Source organism: Mastomys coucha, unplaced genomic scaffold, assembly GCF_008632895.1.
Source record: "Mastomys coucha isolate ucsf_1 unplaced genomic scaffold, UCSF_Mcou_1 pScaffold6, whole genome shotgun sequence".
Classification (NCBI taxonomy): Eukaryota; Metazoa; Chordata; class Mammalia; order Rodentia; family Muridae; genus Mastomys; species Mastomys coucha.
The window spans coordinates 25,784,225-25,800,224 of record NW_022196912.1 but is presented as its reverse complement, the minus strand read 5'-3'; the positions used below and the strand labels follow the sequence as shown (position 1 = coordinate 25,800,224).

Below are 16,000 nucleotides of genomic sequence, written 5' to 3'. Positions count from 1 at the left end.
AAAAAAAAACTGGAAAAAAAAAAAAAACTGAGGGAGGGAGCGACCTGGAGTACATGTGCTTAAGTCCCAGTCTATAGTACGGAAGAATGAAGATTTAAATATAAGGCCGCGGCTAAACATCTAAAGTTCATTGCAAAGACTGTGGTTCAGGAGGGGAATGTAGAAGATACATACAGGACTCTAATCAGAATCCTTACCACCTAAGAGCTACTGAAATCACAAAGTGACGATGCTACTATGAGAAGCCCTGCTGCCAGTGCCAGTGAGAGCTAGGAAATACGGCAGAGGTTCTACAACATGGAAATGGCTGGAAAGATTAGCTTCTTGATGCCAAAGAACCATGTAGATTCATGGCTGGGCTGCTAAGGCTTGGAAATAGAGGCTCACATTAGTTCTATGTCCAACTCTTCTCTTTATCCAACTACAATTTCTGTTACTTTTCTCTAAAATAAACTCAAACACACGTAAACAAGAAAAAAGAAAGAAACAGGAAGGTTGGGTAGGGTGGCACATGCTATTAGTCCTAGTACATGGGAGACAGAGGCAGATAGATTTCTGAGTTCAAGGCCAGCCTCATCAATAAATAGAGCGAGTTTCAGGATAGCTAGGGATACACAGAAGAACCCTGTCTTGAAAAAACAAAAAGAGAGAGGGGATGGGTGAGGGAAGGGAAAGGAGAGAGAAAGAAACTAAATGAAACAGGAAAGAAAGCTATGCAGTTTTAAGCATAAAGCCAAGTGCATTAAAGAGTATCCCTGGGCATGATGACTTACATACAAAATCAAGCCTATAGAGCAGTGGTTCTCAACCTTCCTAATGTTGCCACCCTTCAATACCCTCATGTGGATGTGGTGACCCCAACCAAAAAATTATTTCATTGTTACTTCATAACTGCAGTTCGAGGGGATCCAATGCTCCCTTCTAACCTCTGCAGACATCAGGCATGTTAATGTGGTGTGTGGGAATACATGCATGCACACGCACATGCACACCAAATATTGATAGCACACACCTTTAATCTCAGCATTTGAGAGGCAAAGGCAGATGGATCTCTTTTGAGTTTGAGGCCAGTCTAGTCTACACACTGAATACCAGGCCATCCAGGGCTACACTGTGAAACCCTGCCTCAAAAAACAAACAAAAATAAATTCATACACATAAAATGTTTTATAGCTATTAAAATAAAAGCTTAAAACTAAGAACAGCATTAAAATACAGAAAATAAAATGTAGTTGAAATATGATAAAAAAAAATCAGTCTAAGGTCAGGCAGGGGCTATAGTACTAAAGAAAATATACTAATACTTTTTTGTATGACTGGGCTTTTTTTGTTCGTTTGTTTCTTTGAGATAGAATTCTCATTCTGCAGCACAGGTCTGAAGTGGTGTACAACTCTAGATGTAGCCCAGGCTGGCCTCAAACTCAAGGCAACCTTCCCAGTTTAGTCTCTCAAGCTGTGGTATTACAGGTATGGAACACCATGCCCAGCTTTTGATGCTGCGGTACTTAAAGCAACATAATCATGAATCTTAGGAAAATAGAAGTAGCAAGAGAGCACACGGAAAGTGCATATGGAAGCCAGGAGGTAGTGACTCATGTCTTTAATTCCAGGCCAGCCTGGGCTACAGAACTGGTTCCAGGACAGCAAGGGGGTATACAAGAAATTCTATCTCAAAAAGGAAGGAAGGAAGGAAAGAAGGAAAGAAAGGGGGAAGGAAGGGATAGAGGGAGGGAGGGATAAAGGGAAGGAGGGATGGAGGGGAGGGAAGAAGAAAGGGAAAAGGGGAAGGGGAAAGGAGAAAAGGAAAGGAGAAAGGAGAAGTGGGAAGGGGAGGAAGGGGGGGAAGGAAAGCAGCATATAGACGGCTGGAGAGATGGCTCAGTAGTTAAGAGCACTAGCTGCTCTTCCAGAGGTCCTGAGTTCAATTCCCAGCACCCACGTGGTGACTCACACCCATCTGTAATGGGAGCTGATGTCTTCTTCTGACATGTAGGTGTATACACAGATGGAGAACTCATATATATAAATAAATCATTTTTTAAAAATGCATATAGAGTCAGGGGATGGTCTAAAGTCTGACTGGAGAAGCCTTAAGTAATTTTTGCTGTTCTTCTTTGGTTCTTTTGGTTTATTACAATTACTAAGAGACAAAACAACTTTTACATTTTTAAAAAAATGTTTATATATTTTATGTGTATTGGTGTTTTGCCTGCATGTATGTCTATGACAAAATGTCAGATCCTGGAGTTATAGACAGTTGTGAGCTGCCATGTGGTTGCTGGGATTTGAACCCCAGACCTCTGGAAGAGTAGTCAGTACCCTTAACTGCTGAGCCATCTCTCCAGGCCTAGGACAAAACAACTTAACTGCACATTCTCAACTCATCTTCCTTTCAGTTCTCTGCTGGTGACACTCAAAGCAACAGAGGTCATAACAACTTGGACAGATCTGAAGAACTGACACTAAAAAAGGCAAGCCATTGGAGCTCACTATTCAACCAGTCTAGCCAACAAAAAAGTTAAAGGGGGGGCTATTGATGAGAGGGATGGGAAAAAAAATGCTTGAGTCCACCTCTAATTACCATGCCTACACATGTCTTGCAACCGCATAAGCATGTACCTATAACACACCCAAAGAATAAAATAAAAAAATAAAAATCCACACACAATAAACAAAGGAGCCTGTGAAATAGCTTGGATGTCTCTAATGGACATGTGTCCATTCTTTTTCTGAACTAAGATAAAGTGGTATATTAAAACCCAGAGAAGGCCACAAGGGTGCTATAATTAAAGGCATATGCCATGAAGCCCAGCTGAAATTGTTAAAAAATAAAACACTCCCACAGGGGGAAAAAACAACATGAACAGCAACAAAACCCACCTTCTTGCCCAGGTTTGGTAGAATGCTGCCTACCATGCCTTTTGGGAATGAGTTCAATCCCCATTCTCAGAAGCCAAGTAAAATCCTGCCCCAATCAACTGCCTACCTTTTACACACACACAACAAGTGTGAGTTTTAAGTTCTATCACTAACTAGCTCTACAATACTCTCCTGTTACAATGTCTTCATGAGACAAAATACACATGAAACACCTAACTCCCATTTTACCAAGGTCATTTCAAATACTGGTTAATTATAACTCCTAACTTTTGAATCTTATGATAAACAAGTAATAAAAAAGTAGCTTTGAGAGAAACAGAATGCTTCTCTATTTCTGTGATAAGAGTACTGCCTACCTATTTATTTATTATCTTATTACAGATAATTAGGATACTTAAAGTTGGGGGGGGCAGATAGTTTTTCTATATAGGCCTGGCTATCCTGGAACTCATTCTGTAATCCAAGCTGGTCTTGAACTCAGATCTAGTTACTGCTTCCCCCTGCTGAATGCTGGGATTAAAGGCATGCACCACCACCACTGCTCAAATTATCATGCTCAAAGTAACAGCTGGACCAAGTTCCAATCACAGTGTTTGCCTCTAAAATAAGAAGTACAAAAAGTTACATATAGGATCTTAATATTCTAGGTAAAAGAAGTGCCAATCTGAGTGATGATAGAGACTGAAACCCAGAATCATTATGGAAAAAAAAAGAATTATAGGTATAATTATACAAGAACTGAACTAGAGACAATAAAAATACAAAATTATATAAAACTTTATATTGCTGCCCCATTGGGTGGTTATTGTTCACTTAGTAATGTAATTTTGTATTTTAATAGCTAGTGCTGTTATAACTGCTTTCTGTTTCTTGTTTTTGTTTTGTTATTGTTGTTGTTGTTGTTGTTGTTGTTTTGGTTTTTTGAGACAGGGTTTATCTGGTGCAGTCCTGGCTGTCCTGGAACTCACTCTATAGACCAGGCTGGCCTGGAACTTAGAAATCCACCTGCCTCTGCCTCCCAAGTGCTGGGATTAAAGGCGCGCGTCACCACCGCCCAGTTGCTTTCTGTTTCTTTAAAAAAAAAAAAATTTACTTTTTGGAAACTGAACGGGGTCCTCTTCAAGAGTAGCAAGTGCTCTTAACTGCTGAGTTTTAGGTCTCCAGTCTAGTTTTCTGTTCTGCTTTTGTGTCAGAGCTATAATGCCAAATGATGTAGATGTAGATGCTGAACTATATCTTTTTAAACAGTTGTCTGAATCATTTAGCCAATTCCTAATATTTTCTATCAGGAATTCTTTCTCAGAGAAGTAACTTTAGAGTTGTGATAAATCTTAGACTATATTAAATGGCTTTGACTTTAGGCCTCAAAAACAAATGCTAAAATAGGAGGGAGGTATTATGCATATGGGGTAAAACCACATAAAATTGGGCATGGTGGCACACATCTCTAAGCCCAGCATTTTGGAAATAGATCTTAGTAAGGCCCTGCTTAAAAACAAAACCATCAAAAACAGACCAGAATAGAAGTAGTTCAGCCTAAATCACTCTGTCCTCAAAGACCACTACTACCACTTACAAAGTATTCAACAGACCAAAATCAAAGACCTGTCATCAGAGCACCACAATACACAGGCAAGCACATTTACATATACACACAAAAAATAATTATAAAAATTTAAATCTTATTAAGTTTCATTCATGACCTGTTACTTAAATGATCTTAAAGTACTACAGTTACAAGAGATTAATCTCAATCTATAAGCAAACATGGCATATACATGACATAAAAATACATATATATTTCCCTGTTCTCAAGCCTCACATAAAAGTCATATAAGAAATAAAAACAAAAAACTATACTATAAGTAAGGGAATTGCTGCAGCCTAAGGTTATCTGAAGTGGCATGCAAACACAGACAAAATGCCAATTTGGTAAAGGATTCAGACTACGAATTTTAATCTGTTCTGCCTGGTTTCAGGTAAGTATCACTTGATTAGACAATTAACCAATATTTTCTCTATACAAGATAAGCAAATATATTTTCAATCTCATAGGCAATGGACAGCATGCACATCTCTATCTTGTAAGGGTTTTCATCAACAAGCTGAATTATATACTTCAGCGCTATAAGGCAAATGAAAATTGATAAACCTTAATGTCAATAATTTCTAAAATTATGGCCATGTAATGGTTACAAACTATAAAAATAAACAATAAAAAAGTAGTGACTAATATTTATACACTATCACTATTACTTCATTTTTAAGCCAATTAGTTTGATAAAGTAAAGATCATGCATACAAAGGCACACTCAATAAAACTTGTAAAAGAGTGCTTTATAACTGCTTAATACTCCTTTAGAATAAAGTAATACTTCTTACCTTCTGGAGTTGGAATGCACCCCAAGAAAATAAGAGGAGGGAAAAAAAAAGGTTTTAATTTTTCTTTACAAGTAACAAGTAAGCTCCCCCAAATAATTTATACCATGATCTTCCAGCAATACTAACAATCCTCAAATTAGTAATATCACCATTTTATTACATAAAACATTTTAAAATGCATAAATTAATCTAAAACATTGTTCTCTAAAATCGCACATTTAAATTCAGCTATATAGCCTAAGCTACTATAGAAAAACAAGTGAAATACTTGAATTCTATGAAAAAGTGCAACTATCAGAGCAGCTTAGAGTTAACTGAGAATTTCGTAATAATATTCTTTTTCCCATGCATTTATTACAAGGAGTCATAAAGCCACCAACAATGGCCTTAATGGTTATTTGCTTCTCTATAATCTATAATGAATTTGATGCAGATTTTAAAAGCAGATTAGATTATATTGTTGCTGCTGCTGGGTATGGAGGCACATGCTTGTACTCTCAGATTTATGAATTCTAGGCCAACATAGGCTAATTAGTAAATCCTGGCTGAAGAAAACAAAACAAAACAGCAAGCTGGGAAAGTGGTATATATACCTGTAATCTCATTATTTACAAGGTTCAACTTTCAGGCCACCCTGAGTATTATGAGATCTTACCTACCCCTCTCCCCAAAAAAAGAAAACAAAACTTTTGTCTACTACTATTTCTTGACCTACCAAGTCTGCAGGCTTGACAACAGACTACAACTAGTGCTGGTGCATAAGAAGAGATAAGCTTAATAACAAAGGCAGGAGCTAATCTTAGAAAAATATGTTTTGAACTTAATAAAAAAATGTACATGTGTACTTTTGGGAGTTGTTTCTCCCTTTCCACTCCTTCCACCATGAGATCCAGAGATCAAACATAGGTGTGTGTAGCAAACAAACACTTTTATCTATGAGTATCTTACAGACACAAAAAGGTTCTTCATTCTTATATTTTTGGTTGTGAGCCTAGCCTTTAACGGCTGAGCCATCTCTCCAGCCCGGGGTTCTTCATTCTTAAATTAGGCTTTTTCTAATGAAATCACTTCGGGGAAATTTAGCTTGGTAAATAGCCAAAAAAAGTCTATTTTCCAAAGATAATGTCTTCTGCCATAAAGTAATGACAATGAACTCTTTATTCCATTTGTTATAAAAGCACCACAAATGTATTTTTATTTTGATTTGATGTTCTAAAACATAGTGTGGTAGTTTAAACAAGAATGGACCCCATAACCTCATATACCTGAATGCCTGGTCCCCAATTGTTTGGAAAGGATTAGGAGGTGTGGCCTTGAGGAGGTGTATCACTGGGTGTGGGAAAAGCTTCAAAAACCTACCTAATTTCCAGTTACCTCACTCTGTGCCTCATGCTTGTGAATCAAGAGTTAAGCTCTCAACTGCTGCTCTAGCACCCTCTGTAACTGTATAAACACAAAACTTTCTTTATAAGATTCACTGGTCATTATGTTTTATCCCAGCAACAAAAAAAAGTAACTAATAGAGTGTTGCTGGATAGCCCTGCCATCCTGGTATTCAATACGTAACCGAGGTTGGCCTTCAACTTACAGCACTTGTCTCGGCTTCCAGAACACTGAGATTACAAATGTGCCCCACCATACCTAACTTGTTTCTATTTTTTGGTTCAAGTTTCTTATCTTTACAAAGTAACTCCAATGTAGATGGCCAAATTTATCTCAATATATAAAAAGAATGACATAATTTTAACATTTCTTGATAACAAAGTTTTAATTATGCAATAATGATTATATACTATCATAACAAGACACTTAGAAATTGGAGTGTATTATCTTTGACCCTATTAATATATCTACTACATTTGAAGATTAAACATTTGTTTATGTATTCATCTTTAAATGTGCGTGTGTGTGCATGTGCGTAAGTGCCACAAAATGCATGTGGAGACCAAAGGACGACATCCACAAGTTATCTATCTCTCAGTTCCCACTGTGAGTTCTGGAGAGTGCACTCAGATCATTACATTAGCATGGGCTTTAACTCCTTGAAACACCTCAGCAGCTCTATCTTACTTATTTATTTTTGAAGAATGGATCTTTGCTATGTTGCCCAACTTGGTCTAGAACTCAGACTCAAGTGATCTTCCAAGACTTAGTCTCTCTAAAGCATCTTGGACTATAGACAGTGTCATGATGCCACCCAGCAAAGACTTTCTCTTCACACATATAGTAAGTTTTTCCCATTCCATTCCTGTTAACAAATCTTACTTCTTCTTAAACTGCTTACTTCTAGAAGTTGACATTTTTATCCAATAATTACCAACCTCAGTATATCAAAAGTACAAAGTGTAGGTGAAGGTGTAAAGATGACACCAGACCTTCCAAAGAATTAACATGCATAGGCTTTGAAAGATAGATACTTTACCTTCTCATGAAGTTTGCTTTACTTATTTTTAATTTTTTATATACTAACTTAAAAACTACAAAGACTGACAGATGAATAAACCTGAAGTTCAGAAATTATATTATACTAATCAATGTATAAGACAAAGAATAATAAGTATTATTAAATATTTTAACCAAACACAATCATTACTAGTAATAGTTTAATAACTTGCCTGATTTCTTTTAGTCCTTCTCTCTGGATAACCTGTAGAATTTCTTTATGACTCATGGGTGTGTTTGGGTATTTTTCTAAGACCTGAAAAATAAGGAAATAATAACAATGAATAAATTCTTATTTTATTTTATATTCTCATTCTTACAATTATCTATTATTATGACTATGTTAAAATAATTAGATCTAAAAGATATCTAGAGATTTTATCCAGACTTTTTCCTCAACCACAAACAGTAAGTCAAATTCTAAAGCAGAAACAGATCAAAAAGTTTAAAATTAGCATCTGAATTACTCAATGAATATGAAATTGCTTAATTTTACTCTCCACTCCCAAGTCCCATCCCTACCTGTGACATATCACTGTGCACATTTTGAAGATTCTCTATTTTAACAAGGTGTGCTAGCCCACAACTTTAATTCTAGAACTTAGGAAACAGACAAGTGGATCCCTGAATTTAAGACCAGTCTGGTGTGGAGTAAGTTCCTGGGCATCCAAGGTACACAGAGAAACCCTGTCTTTATTTATTTTTTTTTTAAAATCATTTGTTTGCATTTCTATCAGTAACTACTACTGCATGGGCATGCAGTAAATTCTCAATCAAATAAATGAACATATAACTATATTAAAATCACATCTGTGGAACACTTATATCTCCCTGCTTTCTGACTGCAAATGTAATATGACCTCACACCCCTGCCATGTGTTTCCCATCATGATGAACTATAGCCTCAAACTGTAGTTAAATTAAATCCATGCTTCCTTTAAAAAAATCAGTATCAAAAGTGTTTTGGATGCAATAAAGATAGTAAGCATAGTTTGTTCCCCATTAAATATAACTAAAAGTCTGGACAGAATGAATACAATAATTATCTGAGTACTTCAAAAATGGTAGCAGATAAAAGGAAACCACAATTAGAAAAAAACACCATTTAGTCAGAAGTGGGTTTCCTAGTTTTGTTTTCTCTATAACCTCCTGGCCTGGGCTCAACTGCAACCCAAAACCAAAAGCACACTGATACAGACAGACAGTGCTCCAATACAAATGTTGTCATTCTAATCTGAAGCACAGTAAAGGAGATGTTTCTAATTTCACAGAAGAAAGAAATTCTCCCAAGTAGACTTTGGGGTGTGTCACTGTCCTGTCCCTCTCTCTCTCTACTGCTGCCCAGGAAGCATGGCAGTAGCTGTAAACCAATATCACATTTTGAAACTAGCCACTAGCTGACATAAATGCAACATAGATGCAGATAGCTGAAAAAGTTCTAACAAGTAAAAAACATATATGAATTTTAGTACATAGATTTGAGAACTAAAGCTAATGCCAGACACATTCCTTTAATGCCAGCACTGGAGGTAGATCTTTGTTAGTTCAAGGCTTCATAGTAAGACCCTGTTGCCAAAACAAACAAAATTTCTCCATAGGTTTAAACAAGCATTTGATGGGTTCTTTTAGTTTGGTTTGAGGACAGATTCTCCAGCCCAGTCCCATAGCGCCCTACTCAGCCAAGAATGCCCTTGAACTTCTGACCCTCCTGTTTCCACATCCCCAGTGTTAGGACTTCAGACAAACTACATCTACCCAGTTTGTGCTGGAGATGGATTCCAAGAGTTTTTATATGCAATGAAGCACTACCAAATGAGACCTTTCTCTGGACCCCCATGGCTGTGTGACCCTAACAGCAACAAAATGTCAAATATATTATCTGAAATCACTCTACAGAGTTCACGAAAGACAAAGTACAAACAACAGACCCAAAATGGCAACTCTTAGGATTATAAGACTTGGACAAACAGCTATGTTTCAAGAAGCCGTGATGCATGTTCTTAACGCCAGTATTCAGAATATCGAAACAGGATTGCCTCTGATGACCAAAAATCTGTGTTACATTCTGTTTCTGATGTCAGCATCATCAAAAATGTTACCAGTATTAGATGAAGTAAACAAAAGAACATGTTTTTTCTCAGGCTATTATTAGCCCTTTGGTTTTTTTCTGCAATTTTTACCACAAATAACTAATGATATATTAATTTCTACTAATAAAAAAGCATACCGAAATAGAAAATAATAAGTTTCAAAACTTATATATATATAAATATATCAGAACTGGAGAAATGACTCAGCAGTTAAGAGCACTGACTGCTCTTCCAGAGGTCCTAAATTCAATTCCCAGCAACCACATGGTGGCACACAACCATCTATAATGGGGATCCAACACCCTCTTCTGGTGTGTCTGAAGACAGCTACAATATACTCATATATATTAAAAATAAGTTAATAATTCCATTAAAAAAATTAAATTGCTGCTCTGTGAAACTACACTATACTGCAAGAAAAACCAAAAGTAAAATATCATGTATAAAACACTTGTGTTTTCATGCAACAATACTTTGATTAAGCTAGACAGAAGAGTATATGACTGTGTAATTCCAGCACTATAGATGAGGCAGGAAGACAAAGGGTTATAAACCAGCTTACACTACACATACATATTCTGTCTTCCCCACAAAGTGGCTTGTGCCTATAATTACAGCACTTAAGAGAGACAGAAAGAACACGTATCCTTCTATGACAGCCTGGGCAACAAAACAAAAAACAGGACCTGGGAAAGCAGGAGGTAGCATAGCACGCCTTTAATCCCAGTACTCTGGGAGACAGAGGCAGGCAGATCTCTAAATTCAAGACTAGCCAGGTCTACAGGGCTCCAGGACAGTCAAGGTACAGAGAAACCCTGTTAAACAGAAGATGAAGAAGATGTCAATGAAGGAGGAGGAGGAGGAAGAGGAGGAAGAGGAGGAGGAAGGATGGAGGTAGAAGAAAGAGAAGGAGGAAGGGAAAAAGAAAGAGAAAATTAAAATTAAAAAACAAAACCAGAGCCTAGGACTGAGATGTATCAGCAGCAAGGTTGCCACCAAGCCCAATAATCTGAGTTCGATCAAGGAAAAGTGCCTCTTGCAAGATGTTTTTTCAGCTATGTGCACATGCACTCACAAATAAATAACAAAAAAAGACAATTTATCCTTTTGATAACTTAATTTGTTTATATTCAATTATCCTTATCCCTAAGAAAATATACAGAAGAATAAGAAAAATATACATACACTAGAAAAATCAGAAGAAAAATATCAAAATATTTCTGAGCAAAAATACTATACAAACTATTACATTCATTACTACTACTACTACTACTACTACTACTACTACTACTACTACTACTACTATTATTATTACTATTACTATTATTTAGGTAAAGCAAGTGTAGATTTACTAAAGGAATGTGAGGGAAACCCTTGAAAGTGGGAAGGATTCCAAAGGAGGCATACCATATTCTTTTACCACAAGTTTAAGGTAGGCTAGGAGTTTTCCAAAAACAGTTACCTCGTTCTAACCACAGGAGGGCACTGTTTGTCTCACAAAAAAAAAAATTGTACTGAAACTGTTTAAACTACAAATGGAATTTTTACAAACTATTCTTAAGACAATATAACTAAACATGGAGGAAAAAGTTAAATATGAAAAGTATAAAGAAGTCAAGGACAAGGTTCTTAAAGTACTTACTAATACTTACTCCTTAGCCAGAAGTAGCAGTGCAGGTTTTTATTTCTTGCACCCAAAATGCAGAGAGGCAAAGGCAGACAATGGATCTCTGTGAGTTACAGGCCAGCCTGGTCTACATAGCAAGTTCCAAGTAGGCCAGGGCTACACAATAAAATGCCGTCACAAACAAAACAAAGCGAAAACAAAAAGAATATTTTAAGTTATCAGTGGCCTGGAGAGGTGGCTCAGTGGCTAGGAGCACTAACTGCCCTACTAGAGGTCCTGATGTTCAATTCCCAGTAACCACCTGGTGGCTCATAACCATCTTTAATGAGATCTATGGCCTGCAGGCAGAATACTGTATACATAATAAAATAGTATACAAAATAAATAAATCTTTTTAAAAAATTATCAGAGATGGGTAAAGAATCTGAATGTATAATCTAGATTATTTCATTTTACATTTAAAATGTTAATAACGTATGCCTTAAGTCCCGGTACCTCAGGTCTTTTGAGTTCAAACCAGCCTGGTCTACAAAGCAAGTTCCAAAACAGCCAGTTTTGTTGCACAAAGCAACTCTGTCTTGAAAAACAAAAAGAAACAAAAAGTATTTAACACCCCAAAAGCCTTATATAAGATCACTAATACTTCTGTAATCATTGAGATGACTCACACATACAGAGTGAGAAAAGTTAAGAAGTCTGTGCTACACAAGATACACAAGAGCCAGTAAAGAAAAACTATCAAATTTGAGTCAGGTTTAGTGGAACATGCCTTTAATCCCAACACATGGGAGGCAGGGGCAATTGAATCTCAGTTCAAGGTCAACCTGGTCTACAAAGAAGAGTTCAGGAGGATAGCTAGCTCTAAACAGAGAAACTCTATTGTTGTTGTTTGAACTGGGCGTGGCTAGAAAGATATAGCTCTGCCATAAAAACAATGGAAGTTCTTCCAGGGGATCAGAATTCAATTGCCAGCACCCGTATGAAGGTCATTCAGTTCACAACCATCTATAACTCCAGTTTAAAGAAATCCAACACCCTCTTCTGTCCTCCACAGCACAAGATGTGCAGGCAAAAGACCAAAACACATTTACAATATTTTTAAAAAGCCAAATTTATTTTGAAGTTGTAGTGGTCAACAATTTCTGAACTGCAAAATTAATAGAAACATTTTTTAAGCAATTGTTTTAACTGTGAGAGCTCAGACTCCATTTAATCAAGAGGGAGGACATCAGATTCAGCAGGTTTAGCAGTGAATTGGAATCTGGGGCAACAACTAACATTTAAATCTTCATAGAGCTTCCAGTCTTGTCTGTACCCTGGAGCTGACCCGGTGCCAAGCTCTCCATACCCAAATACCGTAGGAGAGAGCTGGTCTCCCAGGAGTGCTGACAGACCTGAAAGCACAGTTGAGACCACAACTTCTGCTCAAATACCTGGCCCAAGAGGGACCTGCCCAGACCATCTGGACACCGGAACTAAGGAACTAAGGAACAGCCCGGGACAGGATCCTTCCAGTTTCCGTCTGCACCCTGGAGTTGACCTTGTGCACAGCTCTCCATACCCAAATTCATCCAGGAGAGAATTGGTCTCCCAAGACTGCTGACACACAGGCTTACAAGGAGGGACAAGCCACAGTCAGAGACAGCAAGATCAGCTAACACCACTGATAACCAGATGGTGAGAGGCAAGTGCAAGAACATTAAGCAACAGAAAACAAGGCTACTTTGCATTATCAGAACCCAGTTCTCCCACCACAGCAAGCCCTGGATACCCCATCACACCAGAAAAGCAAGACTCTGATTTAAAATCACATCTCATGATGATAGAGGACTTTAAGAAGGACATAAATAACTCTCTTAAAGAAATACAGGAGAACACTGGTAAACAGGTAGAAACCCTTAAAGAGGAAACACAAAAATCCCTTAAAGAATTACAGGAAAACACAACCAAACAGGTGAAGGAATTGAAAAAAACCTATCCAGGATCTAAAATTGGAAATCATAAAGGGAAACAACCGTGGAGATAGAAAACCTCGGAAAGAGATCAGGAGTCATAGATGCAAGCATCACCAACAGAATACTAGAGATAGAAGAGAGAATCTCAGAGGCACAGGATACTATAGAAAACATTGACACAACAGTCAAAGAAAATGCAAAAAGCTCCTAACCCAAAACTCAGAATTGCTCCTGTCTAAATGAAATATAGGGACAAAGAGCAGAACAGAGACTGAAGGAAAGGCCATCCAGAGACTGCCCTACCTGGGGATCCATCCCACATGCAGACACCAAACCCAGACACTATTGCTGATGCCAAGAAGTGCTTGCTGACAGGAGCCTGATACAGCTGTCTCCTGAGAGGCTCTGCCCGATCTTGACCAAGATGCGGATGCTAGAGGTGTTAGGGCAAGGGCTGAAGTGGCCTCATCTGGCATCAATGGGAGGGGAGGCCCTTGGTCCTATGAAGGCTTGATGCCCCAGTATAAAGGAATGCTAGGGTGGTGAGGCCAGAGTGGGTGGGGGAGCACCCTCATAGAAGCAGGGTAAGGGGGGTTGGGATAGGTGGTTTGCAGAGGGGAAACCTGGAAAGGGGATAATATTTGAAATGTAAACAAATATCCAATTAAAAATGATAATCTAATAAATTTAGGTGATTATGGTGCTTGGGAGGAGAGTTATATACTAATTAATAGAATCATCCTTAATTTTGGATGGACAATTGACAAAAAATGAGGTAAAATTCTGTAAATAGTGTATTTGGTTATATATTTGTGTTTTCAGTAATAAAAAGTAATAGTATAAAACAAAAAAGTCTTCATAGAACAGAGAAGCAAATCAGGAATAGGAGTCTACTAACTACTTTGTCAGTAACAGAAATGAATTTCCAAACCAAGATAAAAGGAGATGCTAGCCACTCCAAATTTTGATCCCAACATGAGAAGCAAGTATGCTTTGACAACTGCTTAATCATCCAAATCTCTGTTACCTGATATTTAAACTGTAGAACAAAATGAAGCTGCTGCTTCCCCACTTACCAAACTCAGTATATACAAACACTGTGAGAGCTGAGAAACTGAACTATATACAGTAAAACCATTCTATTGGAAGGGAGGAAGGAATGGAGGAAGGAGAACAAAATAAAATACTACTACTAAATACTAAGAAAAAGAAAATAAAACTTGAAATTTGCTTTTATATGAACTAGTTTCTAAATTTCACTATGATGACATTCTAAAATCAATTCTCCTTACTCGAGCCATACCCTTCCTAGGTTTTGTGAATTGTGCTAGATTTCACCGGAAAAAAGGTAAGCACTTATTCCTATTTTACTTCTTCAAGGTCAATGACTATGTTACACAGTAATGAAGTCACAAACAAGACAAGGTTATGCTATACCACTTAAAAAAAAAAAAGGCAAATTGTATTATCTATAACACTTGGCACTGAGTGGAAAAGGTTTTCTCCTTGTTTGTCCTTTCTGTGTTTCCTATTATGTTCAAGTTTTATTTTAACCTAGGACTTTGTTTTATGCAATCAAATATTTGTTTAATCCCAGCACTTGGGAGGCAGAGACAGGTGGATTTCTGAGTTCAAGGCCAGTCTGGTCTACAGAGTGAGGTCCAGGACAGCCAGGGCTATATAGAGAAACCCTGTCTCAAAAAAACAAAACAACGACAAAAACAAAACAAAACAAAAAAACAAATATTCCCTTTTGTAGATTCCTTATTAAGTGTACTTTCTAAAGAGATATATGAAGTAAACTGTTTGTAAATAGGACATAGGATAAAGCTTGTATTATGTGAAGTGACATTCATAAACACAATCGAAAGAAAAGCAGGCCGGGCAGTGGTGGCACACTTGGGAGGCAGAGGTAGGCAGATTTCTGAGTTCGAGGCCAGCCTGGTCTACAGAGTGAGTTCCAGGACAGCCAGGGCTACACAAAGAAACCCTGTCTCAAAAAAAAAAGAAAGAAAGAAAGAAAGAAAGAAAGAAAGAAAGAAAGAAGAAAGAAAGAAGGAAAGAAAGAGAAGCCAGGAAGAAAAATGGAAAACATTATTACACACAAAGTTGTTTAAGATAAATCAATGAGAAAATACTTATTAAAAGAAAGCACTGGGGCTGGAGGGATGGTTACATGGTTGAATACTGACTGCTCTTCCAAATGTCCTGAGTTCAATTCCCAGCAACCACATGGTGGCTTACAACCATCTGCAATGTGATCTGACCCCCTCTTCTGGTGTGTCTGACAACAACTACAGTGTACTCCTATACATAAAATAAATAAATCTTTAAAAGAAAGCAATGGAAAAAAGAATGAACTCAGGATAGCATGTTGAGACATAAGGGTCTTGAGTTCCAGGCCAGCCTGTACTATGTTTCAAAAACAAGCAAAACACACGTACACCTAACATCTGGAAGAAAACTAATAAAAAGAAGAAATGTTGATAAATCAAGCACAATTAGAAACACAAAAACAATTAAAATTTTATAAGAAAAACTCCAGATAGAACTATAACAGCGAGAACACAGAGAAAGCCTGTCTCAAAAAAAAAAACCTATACACACACACACACACACACACA

The 16,000-nt window shown here is 37.3% G+C and overlaps 1 protein-coding gene and 1 pseudogene across 3 annotated transcripts in view; one reads left to right on the top strand and one right to left on the bottom strand.

Annotated features, from left to right (window-relative positions):
- The window catches only part of LOC116080383, a 419-nt pseudogene extending 53 nt beyond the window's left edge, over positions 1-366 (top strand).
- Positions 1-16,000, bottom strand: part of Asxl2 (ASXL transcriptional regulator 2) — a 96,244-nt gene that overhangs the window by 66,989 nt on the left and 13,255 nt on the right. For all 3 annotated transcript variants that reach the window (XM_031357343.1, XM_031357341.1, XM_031357342.1), the window contains exon 2: positions 7,878-7,960. In XM_031357343.1, the coding sequence (XP_031213203.1) occupies positions 7,878-7,960 (83 nt within the window). The remainder of the gene's footprint in view (positions 1-7,877; positions 7,961-16,000) is intronic.